An 18,449-nucleotide genomic window follows, 5' to 3' on the forward strand; every position below is an offset into this window, starting at 1 on the left:
TGAACTGGGTCTGATTCCGCAAAAGACGATGTTTCTTGTCAATCGCGACGCATTATGTTTCCCTTTTCATCTACTGTAGCTGAGCCTCTTGACTAATACCGTCTTGCTTGAATCGCCGCTTTTTCAGCCACTTTATAAGACTTCATTTGAACTTGAATACACATCCGCAACGGAGCGTACGACTCCAACGACGTCTTCGTGTGCGGAAAGTGCAAAACTTGATAACAACGGGTGGTCGGATAAACACCATGCGATGTTGACTTTATTTGCAGAACCGAAAAATCCGATTGTATTTGGATACAAATTTGAATGCCATTTTTCCCTTTGATGCTCGAGACTTTCAATCCGGATGAAAAACAAGTTGCATGATCACTTGAAAGAGTACAAGTATGGATAATGCAGTCCAAATTTACTATACATAGATAATCATAATCCCTTCTGATCCCCGCAATACCACCTGCTCATTCCTCGATCAATCGATGTTATTCCTGACATTGTAACATTGACGGACATTGATTTAGTTTACTTGCTGACCTTCGATTTGTCTTTGTAAAGCAGTCTTGGTCTTGTGGAATCTCCAAGGTTTAGTTTTAGATTCGAACAATTCATCCAACTCGGCAGCAGTAAGACTTTGGGAACAATCGGAATCAGCTCTCTATAGATTTGTTTAAGAGGAACAGGTTTGATGAACTTACCCTTTAGGTTCAGGAATAATAAACCATGACGCGATGGCGAATGGAGCTCCTAAACCAGTGTAGAAGAAAGCGGTTTTCTATAATAAACATCAAAATGGTTAGCTCACTATATGTTGGCAAAATTGAGTTTACGATCAAAGACTCACGAGACCCCAGTTCCAAGCTGTTGAACTCAACATATATGGTACAAGAACGTTCATGATCACACCACCAACACATGAGATGGCGGATGCGAAACCGGCGGTGTAAGCTCGGAGTCTTTGAGAAGATAATTCTCCAACGAAACCCCATCCGGTTGATCCAGAACATTGAAGACCGACAACTACAGTATGGATGAGTCAGCTTCTTTCGTTGAATGATATAAGACCTTCGTAACTTACTGTAGATACAAGAGAAGAACACGAGTAATTTGTTTGACGCATTATTGGCAGGAACAACACCAAGGATACCAATAAGAGTGACAGCAACTAACATAGTTGTTAAACCACCACAACAGATATTTCGTCTACCGACAAAATCGACGGAAGCGGCAACAATGAGAATAATGACTAATTGAATACCGTTTGTAATACATGTTACGGCGAATGGATCGGCGATACCAGCTGTTTTGAAGAAATAAGAAGCGTAGGTGTAGAATAATGTAAGACCTAAAACTTGTTGAGAACTTAATGCCCAAGTACTTGCAATTGTTCGACGCTATATAATCATTCAATGATGAGTCTTCCTAAGCGAAGAGTAGAAGCTTGTTTATTCCACTTACCAAGTTAGTTCCTTGGAAGATGGCATACCATTTTTCTCTTCCTGCAGCCGCAGCCACAGCACGTTCATGCTCAATGGTCAAAGCGAGTGCTTGATATTGTTCATCAACATCAAATCCTTCAACACCTTTGTAGATTCTTCTCATATTACTCTTTGCCCGATCTTCAAGACCTCTTGAAGCGCACCACATAGGACTTTCAGGTAAGAAGATATAGATAATCAACATGAGTCCGATTTGTGACCACTAAACGAGTCAAATAAAAGATACATTAGTCAGCATTGATTATCGGCATAGTATTATTTGACTTACTTGAGTGTAAATAGGAGTTCGGAAGTCATCTGGAGCATATTTTGACATGACTTGTAAAGCTACTGGAGCGAAGAAACCACCAACTGAGAACCAGAAATTGTACATCATCAAGAGGAAACCTCTAACTCTTGTTGGAGCTACTTCAGAGACATAAGTTGGAGTGATAAATTGTAAAGATCCAACACCGATACCAGAGAATAATTTAGCAAGGAACTAGAAAGAAAACAAACACCGAAAATCAATGAGATCCTTTCAGACAACGTCCAAAGTGCTCGGCTTACCCAAATTTGCCATTTCTTTGCAGTTGATTCACAAATAACTGAAGCTGCAAGGATAGACCATAATAAGAACATGGCAGGTTTTCTACCATATCGAGAAGCCAAGCTATTTACCATGACATTAGGTAAGATTCCACTTTCGAAATGAATAGATTGAATTAACCTACAAAGGTACTGAGGTCATACCAATAATTTGACCAACAGATTGGATAGTACCAATTGCTGATAAAACAGGAGCAGATAAAGCTGGTTCACCTTTACTATCTGTTGTAGTTGCGAACTGTTTAACGAAACCTGGATTCGCAATAATGTTTCCATTGATACCGACTATCATGCCATTTTATCAGTGGGAAAGTAGTCTTTGGGCTTTCAGCAAGGATCGACGACTACTTACTTTGATAACCATCGGTAGCACCTGCAAAAGTAGCCATGAAACAAATGGCAAAAGCCCATTTGAACTTTTGAATAGTTTGAGGAATTGTTAAAGTTTCGTATCCAGTTGCAAGTTGACCTTTACTATAAGCGTCATCTTTTGCATCAGAAGTTCCAAGTTCAGCTACATGAGCTTCATTGTGAATGATATCAGGTTTCTCCTCGTAAGGTGAGAGAGTTGACATCTTGATTTGTCGTATCAATCACTGTTAATGGCTTGATGGAAGTTGTGATCGAGCTTGTTTCTCTGTCCTTTAAAGAAGGTTGTTCTGTTGAGATTGTGGAATGATAGGAATGTTTGTAAATCCCTCTTCCTTCTCTCTTATATATATACACTCTGACTCTTGTTGAAGAACTTTTCATGATTATTTAGGAAAATGATGGAGATGTGATACGGGGCAACATAACGACAAAGAATTTTACTCTGGGGTCACATGGGGACTTTATCCGTATCGGATAACTTAGCCTAAACAGTTTCGGTAAATTTAGTCTACGTTTGAATGTTTAGACGTCTAGACTGTGCGGCATCATGTCGATCATTTTATTGTTCCCAATTTACGTAGAAAATCGGATGGAACTTGCACCGACTAAGAATTACGATGCGATCAACGGAACAACGGAACTAATTCTAGATCTATAGACCTCAGGCAAAATTGTCTAAACAAGTAGTTAATAGCCGCCGGTGGTTACCCCTCATCTTCTGGAAAGATAAACAGGAACGCACCTGTATCTCCCTCCATAAATAGACCAAGTTACTCGCAGGTCTCAATCAAATGCCGCTGTCGAGTCGGAAATTCAAAATGTATCATAGCCGTACAGATAACTACTGTATATTCTAGTTGTAGCTTTTTTGCTCTACACATATATGCTGACTGGATGAGGTGCATGAATACCAAAATAACCCATGCCCAGACTCACTTGCAAAGAGGAGGCCTGCTACTCTCTTTTCACGTCTATGCATACAATGGGAAATAAGTCAAGCTATTGTACAGAATACGAAACTTCCAGAGCGAATATCCCGGTCGATAACACTAAGCTAAGCTGCCCATTCGTTTGGTCTCACAGGCGCAAAATGTGGTATATAAGATGCAGGAGGGAAGGCAGGCAGTGAATATGGAACAGAGTATTCCCAGTGACCGCTACCGATATATTCTATATTATCTTCTTTACCTGGTAAAATAACTTGTGCTTTACAATTTGGTGGAATATCCACTATAAGATCTAAATTACCATTCTTGATAGACCATTCTACTGAGATTTGACCATATGGAGATTTATGATTTGTTTTTGCTGATGTTATCGTACCACCAGGTTGAGGTTTAATTAAAATTTCTTTATATCCTGATTCTCCTCCTAATTGTTTCAATCCACCTATATATTCATGCATGAAACTTGCTACACTACCTAAAGCATAATGATTAAAACTTGTCATTTCACCTGGATTTATACTTCCGTCAGATAACATACTATCCCATCTTTCCCAGATTGTTGTAGCACCTAATAAAACAGGTGATAACCATGATGGACATTCAGTAGATTGTAACATTCTATAAGCATGGTTTAGATGACCGTTTTCAGCTAAAGTGGGTAAAATAATTGGTGTACCAGCAAATCCAGTATCAATCAACCAATTTGCTTTTGATACTGATTTAGCCAAACGTTCAGCAAATATTGATTGATAATTTGGATGATTTTTACAATTGGATGGATAGATGTTGAAATGAAGCAATAAGCATAAAGCAGTTTGAGTCTCACTAACTAATCTACCAGATCGAGTAACATATTGATCATAAAAAGCATTTGTCAAATCCTCAGCTTCTTTCTTGTAACGTTTTGATTCGGAAAGTCGGTTTGTTTTTTGAGCGATGTCAGCGGCAGTCCGAGTTGAATGGATAAGCCAAGCATCGGCTACAAGTAAGTTATCTGTTGGACCCATATTTGGGGTTTCAGGTGGTGCTCTAGGTGCAAGCCAATCACCAAGTTGATCTCTTTCTTGACTCCATAACCCGGTATGATTATCTCGCTTGACTCCTTTATCTAACCACATTTGAATGGATTCAAATTGTCTTTCAAGCACTTGAGAATCACCAGATGAAGTATAAATATCGTATGGAACGATTACTGAAGCATCACCCCATATAGCTTCAGGTGTTGATACATCTGTACCGGTATCAGGAACGAAAATAGGTACTACGCCATCAAGATTTTTCTGATCTTGCCAAAGATCTTGAAGCCATTCAGAGAGGAATCCAGAAGAATTGAAAAGATATGACATTGTAGGAGAGAACACACATACGTCACCTGTCCAACCTAATCTTTCATCTCTTTGAGGGCAATCTGAAGGAATACCAATGGTATTGGCTATTGTTGACCAAACCGCATTTTCGTGCAATTTGTTTATGAGATCGTGAGAACATTTGAAGTCACCAACTCGTTCCATAGATGATTGAATTACCACTGCTTCGATGTCTTCGAGAGTGATATTGGACCATCCGGTGATTTCAACATATCTAAACCCATGAAATGTGAATTTTGGTGTGTATCCAGCTAAACTTTTACTACCCCCAAGAATGATACGATCAGTAGCTTCAGCATATCGTAGAGGTCTTGTACCTAATTCTCCATGTTCGAGTACTTCTGCATGACGAATGATTATTTCTGATGTTACGGATGATTTAGGAGGATCAGAGAGAAATCGAACTACACCACCTAGATTTTGACCAAAATCAATGATGGTTTTACCGGAAGGAGTAGTTATGATATTTATAGGTTTAACCTTTTTGACTTCTTGTATAGGTGAACTTTGAGTGATGAAGAGTTTTGATGAGGGTAAAGGTAAATTTTTCGTTGGTTTCCAATCTCCTTCAGACATTTCATGATCATCAGGTAAATTGGTATCATAAATTTCACCAGCATATAAACCTGCATTGATTATAGAACCAAAGGACCATTCCCATTCTGATTTTACAGGTTTTCCATTAATTTCAAGTTGTGCTAATAAACCTAATTTATCACCAAAGATGTTTCTTTGTCCACCTTGATATCCTAATACCCCTGAATACCAGCCTTCAGCTAACCATGCACCTAAAACGTTTTTTCCATCCTTGATCAAATTTGTAACGTCGTGAACTTGATATGATAATCTTGAACTGTAACTAGTCCATCCCGGTGCGAGTATATCTTTTCCCACATGTGTACCATTTAAATAAGGTTCGTATACACCAAGTGCTGTTATATAAAGTCTTGCTGTACGTATGGGTATTTCGCTGAGGGAATGATGGAAGATTTGACGAAGTCTGAAAGGTCTTTTAGGCTTATCGAGCGGTTGATCTATTGAGCATGTAACGAAAGACGATACCCATTCTTGAGAATTCAGGAATCCTGCTTCTACAATTGATTCTGCTTTATTGGACCATTGACCGTTTTCACTTCTAGATCTTACGCTAACATATACACGTTCTCGACTTGTTAATGGTGTTGAAGGCCAAGGTGCAAGTACAGAATTATCGGACTTGATCGAGTAGACTTCTGGTTTCGCAGAACCATCCTAGTATGGAATAGTTTGTTCAGCTTTGCGCAAATATATGGAAGTAAATATGGTTTACTTACTCTTTTCAACTCTATTTCGTATTCCGATTGAATCCAATCTTTAGCTCCAGATGAGAATTGCCATGATATTCGAGGTGAAGGCGTATCAACCCCTATTGGATTTGTGTAATGTTCGAAAGTGATTTTTTCGATGGTTGGCACTGTGATAAAGGTCATAATCGGTCGATTTTACTTTCAGTTGACCTTGAACAGTCAAAGTAGAAGAAGAATAACAGATACTGAAAAGATTAATGGCCAGGATCAAACTGTCCAGAACAACGAGGTATAGTTCATACACTATACATCCACCAACAATGCAGAGGAATAATCTATCACCATGTAAAATACATAAATATAACATAAAAACTGGTATGACCGGCACGGCTTAAACATGGACCGGTAATCATAGGCTTTTGCAGCGGAGAAATTAGGCTGTCGGCGTACACTATAAGCGGGTAAGTGTAGTCATACTTCTTTCGTTCTTACAGGTTTAACTTATTGATTCCATGATCCTTCCCCCCTTGTTTGTATTTTTCATCTGAAACAGCCTAATTGACAATAACAGCCTATCCCATCATCATCTACAACATCATTATCCGCGAAGCAATTATGATAATGCGAAGACATAAAGATCATGCCTGCCGATACTTCAGATCAAGGTAGAACAGCTAGGAGAAGTAAAGAAGGATGTTTGAAATGTAGGCAAAGTAGAGTGAGTAAGGACTTCGTAGTATCTCTTACACGATCTATCTGGCTATTTGATCCGATAAATTATCTTGATTTTTATCAGCTGATAACATGATTCACATTGTCATCAATAGATCAAATGTGATGAAGTTCATCCTGTATGTGGTAGATGTCAAAGTCGATCTATATCTTGTGAATGGCCTTCTGGTCAACCGATGTCTCGCAAACATCGTAATCCGCGTTCAACAGTAAGCTGTAATCAATGTAGACAACGCAAAGTGAGCATGTTCAACCTAATATAGAAAGAAAGAAAAAAAACCAGCTTGGAGGTCTGACTATTATTTTCGAATAGAGTCGATGTGAGAGTATACCAGAGGATAGTACATCATGTAAACAGTGTTTGGATAGAGGTGAAATTTGTCAAAGATCCGGATCTGAAAGAATCGCATCAATCGATACCTCTAGCGATCCATCATGGTCCGAGCAGTCTCAGATACATCACGGTATCCCGTCATCGTATGCATCTGAAAATATACCTTCAACATCCTACCAGCCTCAGCCTCAGCCTCAAACTATTATTGCTCAATCAATCATACCTGTCTTACCAAGTCCAATAATAGTGAATACGGATATACATCCTAATGAGGTGAAGGAACTGGTCAGACTGTATTTCAGAACAGTTCATCGTAAGTATAAGACTATTTAATAGCTTTGCAATCCATAAAATATTGATGACATGTGTCATTTTAAAAAGATTTCGGATACCTTTCGTTCATACACGAAGCTGATTACTGGGAAATGGAGGAACATGGACGTGCACCAGAGGAATTGACTTTGCTGATGGCAGCTCACGCTATAAGGTATGTACTGAAGAGTTACCCTAACGTGCGGATACATCTTTCAGTTGACATGTGTATAATGTCTTGCTAATCATGATTTCTTTGTAGATTTGGTGGTTTACCAGCCGATCCTGCTCGACTACAGCAAGCGGATAAATGGGTATCAAATATCGGAGACAAACTTACGACCCGCGTACTTACGGAGTTTGGAGTGGTTGATCTTATGGTGAGTGACAATAATCCAAAATGGAATGAACTAGGCTCAGATCTAATTTAGGGAGTTGTACTTTGCCAAACATACGATTTCTTGAACGGGAAATACTCGCGTGGAATGGTTATGGCAGGAATGGCTGTGAGGTGCGTTTTCAAGTGTTTTAGGCGAGTAGAGCTGATCATTTTTGGCAGGATGATGACGTTTTTGAGATTACATGAACTGAATGAATGGTCACGTCAAACTACCACATCTAAACCCTTGATAGGTCCCGAAAGTTTGAGAAGACTAGCTTGGTCAGTTTGGTATATGGATGCAACATTAGACGGAGGAAATTTCGGTTCATCAAATATACAAGAGGATGGGTTCACTATACAGCTACCTAGCGACGATCGGCCATTTCTACTTCATCGGCATGTCGATACTGAACCTTTGATACCCAAAAGCATTGCCCTTGATCATCATGGTCACGACACATCACCATTGGATTTATCCGCTCATTTGCTTCGAGCTATGTGCGCAAGACAAGCATTGGCTCAGGCATATTCCCGTATACAAAGGAAACTTTTCACTCATCCTTCTATCGCCCAGATGGGTCAAACCGCTGAAGAGAAAGCCAATAACCTCTTATCGACGTTAACTTCCGATTTATCCTATTCTCGAGCATTATATCATATTTATCGTGATAGAACTCCCACTTTGGTTCTCTTACATGTTGTACGGAACAACTGCGAAAGACATACGTGTTTACTTCGAATATTGGTAGCTCAACATACTGTGGATGCCGGATACAATGCTAAAGAAGAACGTAGAGCTCTACTCATCAACGCCAAGAATCTAAGTCGTATTTTGGCGGATGCTCTAAACAATCAAGTCGCGTTAGATCCGCAAATTGCTATGCACGCTTATAATGCCATCGAAATTTTGTTATTCCAACCTATCAAATTGGCTGTCGAACACTCAGAACCTATGGATATACCAAGACAGGATATTATTGATGCTTGTCGTCCATTATTACAAGTCATTCGGAATATCGCCAATGTTTGCCCATTGGTCTCGCTGATCGTGAGTAATTTTAGATTGCACTAGCGACAACAGCTAATCTGGCTACACCTAGTATCCTGAAGCTGTTAATCGTATGGTACAGATGGGATACGTTGAAGAGTTGACAAATGAGGATATCCTTGCCGTTCTAGAGTAAGTGAGCTTTCAATTTCCCAGTACTTGAGAGCTGATGAATCCTTAAAAAACTATAGGAAAGTGCACACTATGACAAATGCAGACAAGGAATTTGACTGGACCGAATCGTTTTGGCGTTATGAGATATTCTTATCTCGGCGATCTCGAATGACGGCATCTAGTAATCATACTCAGAATGTCATAGGTCCTCATTCTGACAATCTACCAACATCGCCTGAAGATGCTTTGTTGGAAGTTCCTACTGGGCCGTCTATCACTTCACCCTCTTCCAATATAGTAAATCAACACCTTTCACCTGAATCAGCAGTTCAAACGCAGTCCACCAGTAATGAGAATGTGGCAGCTGAAAATCCCGAGTCGGGTCATGTACAATTTCGACAAACCAATGATAATGATAATGATAACAATGTGCTGTTAGATCCATTAACGCGTTTACAAGAGTTATTTGGACCGGAATCGAATGCAGCGACACCAGCCGTATATGCACCCATGTCAAGTTTTACACCGAGTGGACAGGAATTATGGCCAAACAATACAACATTTAGAATCGATAATCTGCAGACACAGATGAATGCAGATGACTTGAATACTGTAGTTTCTGATGCAGAATTTCGGGATATATCTTTACCTTACCCATGGAGATGGTAGAACTTGTTTTGTAGTTTTCAAATATCCAATGTCATCATATTGTATGTAGTGTAAATATGTTACTTGGCTAAGGAATCTGTACATCACATGAATATTGTTCATTCTGATACAACTTCACCTACGTAAATCACAACCAAATTCTCAGCATTTCCTTGAAAGTTGATAGGATGTCTTCAATTTGGCTTCCCAATGCTCACACCCAATATTCTCCAACGCGTCGCCCAGACAGCATAATAGCTAGTATGTAGTATCATAGATTACATACTATCCAGCCATGAGAACAAGACAACGCGCCACCAGCAGGAATTCCGCGGTAATTTACGATTGATATCAGTGATTTCGTGTCGCTTGTGATGATTATCACGTGACCTCCTAGTAATTAAGCTATGTCCGATGTAATGTTCCTGTTCCTGAATCAGCGAGACGCGTCTTTCTTTTCTATTTCTCTTTTTGGTGTCACATTCAACATTCAACATTACAAATTCATCATTTATATATTCACCACCATATGTGTTCTGCTCATCATTCTGTACTTTGCCATACATTCATACCTTGATACTCAATCTGTCATTCATATCTTTCTTGATTGCTTCATTCTTTTGGACCTAACTTCACTAAATTGTTCGTATCACAAATCATCCATCGATAGTATCTTGCTATCCTCAATCAATATTACACCCATGTCAGTCAGATTATCAACTTCAACACCGTCTTCGACAAGACCACTCGAAACACTCAAAAGACTCCCTGCAACAGCAAAGATGTCTACTCCTACCAAATCAGCCAAACGAGCTAGAATATCTTTAGTAGCTCCTATGACACCTCAACATTCATCCGATAATGAAGATATGTTTTCGAATCAACCTATGAAGTTTACTGCGGTGCCTTTGAGAGTATCATCTGGTGGACCATTGACACCTTCAACTTCAACCGTAGCATTTTCATCTTCACCTAATAGGAGAATGATGATGAGTTCTTCTCCAACCAAGTATCTTTCCAATTCAAATTTTCAATCAATATATAACAACAAATCATCATCTTCATCTAATGGATTCGATCATGACATAACTTTGACAGAAGAAATTAGTTTGATATTTGGTAGACACAGACATAACAAATCATCTTCTTCTTCGTCATCTCATTCATCGATATCATCAAGTATACCATCGCACTTGCATCATCTGTTAGGTAAACCGGAAAATAAGAGTTCAATCATTCATTTATCTAAACATGCTTCACATGCTTCAAGAGTACATGCTATAATTGAATTATTATCATCTTCATCTTCAGAAAACCATGATGTACAGACAATTAGAATAATAGTCATAGGTCAAAATGGGATGAAAGTTAAAATAATGAACAAAAAAAGAGGTGTTAGATTATTACAAGGTCAAAAATATGATCTGGAATTAACATCAAAACAATCTGCTGAATTAGATTTCTTCGGTTCAAAAGTCTTGATTAGATTACCTCAATCTCAATTACAATCTCAATTCCAAGAGGAAGATTATAATCTGGAAAGAGAAAAAGAAAGATTATTCTCATCAAGTCCTATTCTTAGAGGAGCTCAAGACGATGAACAAAATCAATTAAGATTAGATAGTTCAATGCCACCTTCTTCACCACCCATATTACCTATGGATCTTGATGATGAAGAATTATCTGAACTTGAATCAGAAGTCGAACAACAAAAATTGCCAAAAAGCACACAACCAAAACCTCAGATTGAGCGATCGATAGTCGAAGATAAAGAAGAAGAGGAAGATAGACAATCTAGACAAAGTTCACCATTATCACCACCATCTGAACCAAGATTATCACCTTTACCTGAACTTGAGAATGAAGCTGAACCTTTAGCAATAGTAGAACAAGCAGCAGAAGCTGAAGAAGAGAAACAAGTTAAAGCCGAACGTATAGAATCTATTTCTAATCATGATGTTACAGATGCAGCCTCAAGACCAACGAGTAGAGCAAATACACCAATTTTACCTGTACCTAAAGATTTAGATTTACCCGCTATAATAGCTTCAACAGTTGTTTTTTCAGGTTCAAGTAAATTAAGTTTACCTGATTTAGTTAAACATATGTTAGAGGTGAGTCAAACAAACCTTCTGTAGTACAGTGTAACCCTACGTATTTTTAGTCGCTAACTTTTCCTGGTATGCTTATAGTCACAACCAAGCTTGAAAGAACATGGATCCGAAAAAACTTGGTCATTATGGGTTGGAGAATCTTTAGACAATAATGAAATGTTTGGTAAAGTTGAAAGACATGGAAAGGTAAGCTATCTCCTTCATATCTGTAAATACTAAAGTAGCTGATTAATTCAATTGATTGATTTAGGACGCATCTGGACATCCATTATTACCTCATTACTATTACAATCCTTCAGCTGATCCAGATTCTTCAAGAGCACAAGAATTAGGTGCATTAGTTAGACCATTAAGAACTGCTCAAAGAACAGGTGGTAAAGTTATCGATTGGAGACCCGTTGGTAGAGGTCGAAGACATTTCTAGAAAGGAAGAGAATATGGTAGCTGGTTGTTAGAGGTACTTTTTGTCAAAAAATCAATATAACTCAGAAGTTGGGTAGGTGTATCATGTTTGTAACATATTCGAGTAGTATTTTCTCTTGGTTTGGTTTAACTCCTTTGATTATCTTTAATTTTCATTTTATATTGTAAAAGTGCTTATTATCGCTTGATGCCTCAAATAATGCAAAATCAGTTTATCGAACAATCTGATTAATAACACAATGGAATACTGTTTGTACTAATCAATTTATCGAGGTTTCTTATACAACCTGGAAATCTAAGGATCGAGGGAAACCTAATTCATCTGGCGAATCTAGGGGAAGAGGGCAATCATGAAACGAATTACTGATATACTTCAGCTCCTTTGTGCTTTGCGTTTGGAATATATTGGACGTCCTTTCATCACTTGCGGCCATCCATCACATCGAAAAATAGAGAAGAGCATACTGGTGCTGCAAGTCGTCCAGTAGCAAATCTCGGTGTCAAGGATGTAGCTTGACAATTACCAACACTGATCTTACTAGTCGATAGACAGCAGATTTCTACTGCAAATTCCCTCTCAAACAAGCAACATAATCAGCCACTATCCAGATCCGCAAAGAGAAATTATACTTGTCGAAAGTAGAAAAAATTTGGAAGGAATAGAAAGACAATATGCAAAAATCAGATCCAACTGAAAATGGAAACGCCCCAAACAGAAGTGAATTTGAAATTTTAGTAATTGGTGCAGGTATCGCAGGATTATCATTTATTTATGCATTGAAACAAAGTCAGATTTATAAAGATGGTTTAGTGAATTATAGGATAATCGAGAAAAGGGAAGGTGAGTAGAAGAATTTATCCAGTTCTTACTGATCTTTGAGCGTAATACCTGACACAACAGAATAACTTTTTAGGACCTGGGACTGATTTGGGTTATCCTATACATCTATCATCTGTAAGATTGTCGATTTGACCTGTGTGGCAGGCACATAAAAAGCGATTCTGTAAATCCTATCTGAGCTAATTGTGAATACTATATCTTTTGCCTCTAATAGACAGCTTTAGAATCACTCAAAAATCTTTTAACATCAACAGATCTAAAAAAATTCAATAAATTCCAGGAGAAATTACCAATTTATCATGATGGTATAACGATTTCCACATCAAAAAACGAAATTCTTTATCGAATGATTAGAAGTCCAGGTATAAAATCAATGATTGAACGTGAAGATTTAATGAATATTTTTAGAGATTCAATTGAAGAAAATGACAATCAAAATAATGACAATAACAACAATAATAATGATAATAATAAAATTGAATATGGTAAATACGTTATCAACTTAATCCAATATAATACACATAAAGTCGAAGTTGTTTTCAATGATGAAGAGAGAATTAAAGTTGATTTGGTTGTTGGTGAGTCAACCATTAAACTAAACATCGATCATTCCACCTGCGTATAAATCTCGAATTACAGTATGACATGTCTTATCATACTATCCTCACTCAATTGTTTCTTGAAAACTAATTGACTATAACTCATTTATAGGTGCAGATGGTATTTTCTCTTCGACTAGAAATCAGCTATATTCTCCATCACAATATCGAGTCCCATATGAATCCAACAAAACAACAAAATTTAACAAGCATGAACTTGAAAAATTACCTTGGACAACTATAAATTTACGTAGTTCTAATAAAAAAATAATTGAAAATTGGTTAAAAGATCAAAATGGTGTAAATACAATTGTTGGGGACAGGTTCTCTGCGACTTTGATTCCTGTCAATAAGGGTAATGATAAAACCGTTAAATCTACGGATAGTGATGATCCTGAATTACTCGGTATACCTGATACTCAATTAAAGGAAAATAGCAATCAAGCTCATCATGCAGATTCTACTGACTACATTATTACTGAAGGAGAAAATGATAGCGGAGTTGAATACGATAACACAAAACCAGCCGGACAGAGAAGCGTAGAACAAGTATATATAGCACTAACAATTCCAACTAATTGGTTACTGAAAAACCATAATGGTAAAGAAGTGAAACTATCTAATTTTACTAAAAATTCACAGTTTTTACATGATTTAGAGAATGACTCTATTGGTATAGAATGGTCAACTAAGAAAGAATTTCAAGTATATAGTTTAAGAAAAACTCTGACTGGTGGTGGTGGAAAAGGTAGAATAGTTTTAATTGGTGATTCAAGCCATGGTACTGTACCATTTTGTGGAAGTGGAGCTAGTAATGCTATTTTAGATGGAGTGGATTTGGTTAGGTGTTTAGAGAGATCTTTTGAGGGGTTTGATTCAGATTCAGGAAATTCGTTAAGAGGTGAGTTGGAATGGTTATACTTAGGCTTTTTTCTTCAAATTTCTTTCATCGTATAATCTCTCTGTCTCGTGTACTCGTACATTCTACCAGTGTATATTATGTGACATCGCATAATGTTATTATCAGTAATTCCGTTGTTCGAAGCAATTTACATTAAATGTAAATGAATGACTAACTTATGAAAGTAATTAAAAATAATAGACTTACAAACTCATAACTTGAAATTACAACTTGATAAATTCAGTAAATCAAGTAAAAAACGAAATAATAAACTCATAACAAATTCAAAAAGATTATTATGGTTAGCTCAAGGTGAAACTTTATCATTTAGATTAATACGTAAAATTGTATTCAAAACTTTGGATTTTATTGAATCTGTTAGCGGGGATAGGGATAAAATGGAGATTCAGGTGAGAAATGCTATTGAGAGAGATACAGTAATCAAAATGACGAAATGCATGTAAATAGAGGATAAGAGAGAAACACCTTTTTTAGTTCAATGTATCGTAAATCTATCTGCGTTCTAGTCTGATTTTTGCATTAGTCATGTCATATATTGCATATTACTGTATATAATGTAGAGGATCGGGATTGTATGATAACACATGTATCGTATCATGCTGTACTATATTTTGAGACATTGGACAGAATCACGAACTGGTAATCACTATTATATGTATAGCATACCCTTTTATCCACTCTGCTGAATAGCTTTTCTCAAACTTTCATATAATTCACTCATACCTTGTTCACCCGTTTGATATTTACCTTGATTAGCTAAATCTAAATCCATTTCCGAATTCAATTCATTCCTATTTCTTTTCGTTTCTTGCCAACCTGATTCAGTATCACTTTCAAATGATCTTTCTTTCGGTCTCGTCGATCTAGATTTATCATTATTATCCTTTTTAGATTTCCTTTGTTCATATCTATCATTATCATATTGATTAGTTCCTTGATTTTGACTTTCACAACAGTAGTCCTGATCATCTCTTAAACCTCCACTTAAATGAGGTAAATTTTTTTGTCCAGGTATAATATCATAATATTGTTGATCATCATTATACATTTCCATCGATCGTTCCCTAGTTAATCTTGATGTATCGGGATCAAGATGATTCGAATTTGAATATTGTGTTGAAGATCTAATTATAGGTTCGGGTAAAGGTCTACTAGTTCGCCGTTTTTGTTGTTGTTCTTTGTTATCAAAAGGATTTGATAAGGGACCTAAATAAGATTCATTCTGATGTTGATGTATCAAAGTTGATGGTCTACTTATTCGATTTGAAGAAGAGGAAGAAGAATATAATGGAGGTGTACATAATTCACGTTGATTAGTATTGGAAGTTATTGTTGATGATGATCGATGAGAATCCCTTCTTGAGTTCGAGTGATAAGAGTCATCATGGTTATCAATATGATAGGAATTCCTAGAATCCCTAGAACATCTCCTTTCAATATCATTATCGTTATATTTGTTGTGGTTGATATAACCATTATCATACAATCCACCTATACCACCAGATGATCTTCTACTAATTGAATAATAATCTTTTGAATTCGATTTTAAATCTGATCTCCTGGTATCATAGTCATAATCATAATCATATTTATAATCACGAGACGAGTGTCTATTCCCTCGAGTTCTTTCAGAGTGATAAGTTGATGAAGAAGCTGTTGAATCTCTATAATGTTTATCTTTGCTTCTATGCTTCTTTGATCTTTCCCTTTCCTTTTCCCTTTCTCGATACCTATAGTTATTATAATCAAGACATCGATCATCTCTTTCCTTATATCGGTGTCTTGAACCAGTTTCATTTCCACGCCCACTTCTATTATAGTTAAATTTAGGTATTTCTGTAAATCTTTCTTCAGTTTCTTTACTAGAAAGATTTGTTTGTGATCTACCTTTATATCCTAAAGTAGGTACGATAAAATTATCACCACCAGAAAAATCTTTTCTTTCTTTTACTTCAACACCTTTACTATTTCCATTACCATTCGCACTAGTATTAGAAGCAGCCATTTTCTGTTTAATTACATCTTGCCAATTACCATTCAAATTACTGGCATTATTATTCTTTTCTAGATCTTTAAAACCAGTTTTTCTAAATAATTTTGATCTTGCACAAAATATCAAAGCAGCTATAAAAATTAATCCACAAATTGATATTGGTAATGCGATAGCTTTTATATGTGGTTTACCGGAAGATGCAAATTCTTTGGGAATTGTGGTTGGTGAAATATCAGCTGGTGATCCTGCTCCCATTAAATTATTTGTATTTGCATTGGAATTTCTATTGCTATTGGAATCAACAGCGGGAGACGAAGAAGAACCAGGAGGAAGTAAAGTATTCATCGGTAGTGAATATGATGAAGATGAAGTCGAGTATGAATAAGGTGTCAAAGTAGCTTGTAAAGGTGCTTGCATTCCTCCTATATTAGTAGTTTGGAATGGCTGTACGATTGAAGTTGGATTGATTAAAGTAGTAGAAACGAGACCTATATCATATCATTAGGAGATGATTAACACGGAATAGGAACAGTATTTTCATTAACCAATATAGAGGGGATATACCATACTCACCGGAATTACTTTTGACAGAAGTAGGTTTTGTTTTGGAAAGTGAACCAGCTATACCAGTTTCGGTGATAGCAGCCATAGACACCTTGGCATTGCTCGTGAATGTGCCGCTCATACTGTTAACATCATTTATAGCTAGAGTAGATGGTGTGGAAGTAATTGTAGGTGAGATAGTCGTAGGATTGATTGGTGAAGCAAGGTATGCTGATGAAGGTATCCCAAGGTATCCATCAGAAACATACCAATAAGCTAAAGTCTGTCCTCTACGTGTACTCTTTGTTTAAGGTGACTTACCATTTGGTATACCACTATCACCTTGTACACCAAAAACAGGTGAATTGAAAGATTGACCCCCATTCCCACCATTTTCATTTGTATTCATTGATAGATATAATTTTTCAATTGATTGTGAAATGACCGGCATTGTCCTAAAAAAACATCACAAATAGGATTATGAAGATGTTAATACGTTAATTATATTCATTAATTCTCAATGACATTGGAGAATGGGGAAGGATTATTGATTACTCACACAATAGCAGAATATGTACCATCACCATTATTCTTTACATTTGGATAATTTTCATTTCCACAATCTGATCCATCATTGTTTGAATTAGGAGGATTTGATGAACATAATGAAAAAGATGGTGAATAAATTGGATTATTTGAACTCCTACGTGAATATACATGAAAAAAATTCTCTAATTAGCTTATTATTCGTAATTGCAAAACACCTCTATCAAATAATTTTTTGTTATAACCTTCCGTTTGATATATTCTGGAGTGACTCAAGAGAGATAGAGAGAATAACTTACCATGTTACAGTCATACTTTGACCTGAAGGTAAAGTCTCTCCAGGAGCAGGTGAGATCCACTTTATACCATTATCACTAATGCTATCACCACTATTCACATTATTGCCATCAGGAGTCGAAGATCCATTATATCCACCTTTATCTAAATAATCATCTGGATTTTGATTGGGATTTATCATATCATCGCTGTTGTCGTTATAGTTTTGCGTATTTGCTTGACCTGTAGGATCTTCCGAGTTTTCATCATTGTAAGAATTATCAGTCTCCGGATCAGAATCATCATAATGCTTCCTACCTTCTACTGATACTATCAGTAATGGCAGTAACGAAAATAACGAGCGTATGTTTGCAGATGATATCATCTTTGCCTCTCCAGGGCTCTAAAAGCCAATTGTTGAATAAGAAGGACCCAGTCCTATCTCTCGGTTGTCTTTCGCTTTCTTCCGTGAAGAGCAGCAAGATGCCAGGGAATAAGGATAAGACGCCAGCGTCTTTTTCAAAGTTTGGGATGAAGGGATAAGGAATAAAATTGATAGAAGAGGA

General features: G+C 36.9%; 6 protein-coding genes across 6 annotated transcripts; 3 read left to right on the forward strand and 3 right to left on the reverse strand.

Moving 5' to 3' along the window:
• Positions 1-517: 517 nt before the first annotated feature.
• On the reverse strand, positions 518-2,659 carry L201_006383 (uncharacterized protein; the record flags this gene model as incomplete). The annotated part of the gene is made up of 9 exons (XM_066222102.1): positions 518-629; positions 696-772; positions 842-1,017; positions 1,076-1,391; positions 1,456-1,698; positions 1,765-1,977; positions 2,046-2,148; positions 2,210-2,369; positions 2,437-2,659. The coding sequence occupies 9 exons, from the start codon at positions 2,657-2,659 to the stop codon at positions 518-520; spliced, it is 1,623 nt and encodes a 540-aa protein (XP_066078199.1).
• Positions 2,660-3,510: 851 nt separating this feature from the next.
• On the reverse strand, positions 3,511-6,239 carry L201_006384 (uncharacterized protein; the record flags this gene model as incomplete). Its single annotated transcript, XM_066222103.1, has 2 exons — positions 3,511-6,021; positions 6,084-6,239. The coding sequence occupies 2 exons, from the start codon at positions 6,237-6,239 to the stop codon at positions 3,511-3,513; spliced, it is 2,667 nt and encodes an 888-aa protein (XP_066078200.1).
• Positions 6,240-6,696: 457 nt separating this feature from the next.
• Positions 6,697-9,647, forward strand: L201_006385 (uncharacterized protein; the record flags this gene model as incomplete). The annotated part of the gene is made up of 9 exons (XM_066222104.1): positions 6,697-6,774; positions 6,884-6,997; positions 7,102-7,435; positions 7,504-7,609; positions 7,697-7,814; positions 7,866-7,945; positions 7,994-8,864; positions 8,917-8,996; positions 9,056-9,647. The coding sequence occupies 9 exons, from the start codon at positions 6,697-6,699 to the stop codon at positions 9,645-9,647; spliced, it is 2,373 nt and encodes a 790-aa protein (XP_066078201.1).
• A 680-nt stretch (positions 9,648-10,327) lies between these two features.
• L201_006386 (uncharacterized protein) lies at positions 10,328-12,164 on the forward strand (the record flags this gene model as incomplete). The annotated part of the gene is made up of 3 exons (XM_066222105.1): positions 10,328-11,740; positions 11,819-11,926; positions 11,991-12,164. The coding sequence occupies 3 exons, from the start codon at positions 10,328-10,330 to the stop codon at positions 12,162-12,164; spliced, it is 1,695 nt and encodes a 564-aa protein (XP_066078202.1).
• A 671-nt stretch (positions 12,165-12,835) lies between these two features.
• L201_006387 (uncharacterized protein) lies at positions 12,836-14,968 on the forward strand (the record flags this gene model as incomplete). The annotated part of the gene is made up of 5 exons (XM_066222106.1): positions 12,836-13,004; positions 13,078-13,118; positions 13,219-13,582; positions 13,716-14,504; positions 14,706-14,968. The coding sequence occupies 5 exons, from the start codon at positions 12,836-12,838 to the stop codon at positions 14,966-14,968; spliced, it is 1,626 nt and encodes a 541-aa protein (XP_066078203.1).
• Positions 14,969-15,195: 227 nt separating this feature from the next.
• L201_006388 (uncharacterized protein) lies at positions 15,196-18,268 on the reverse strand (the record flags this gene model as incomplete). Its single annotated transcript, XM_066222107.1, has 5 exons — positions 15,196-17,006; positions 17,092-17,292; positions 17,383-17,516; positions 17,621-17,764; positions 17,907-18,268. 5 exons carry the CDS (start codon positions 18,266-18,268, stop codon positions 15,196-15,198), a joined length of 2,652 nt encoding a protein of 883 aa, XP_066078204.1.
• Positions 18,269-18,449: the final 181 nt, after the last annotated feature.

This window comes from Kwoniella dendrophila, chromosome 8 (genome assembly GCF_036810415.1).
Source record: "Kwoniella dendrophila CBS 6074 chromosome 8, complete sequence".
Classification (NCBI taxonomy): Eukaryota; Fungi; Basidiomycota; class Tremellomycetes; order Tremellales; family Cryptococcaceae; genus Kwoniella; species Kwoniella dendrophila.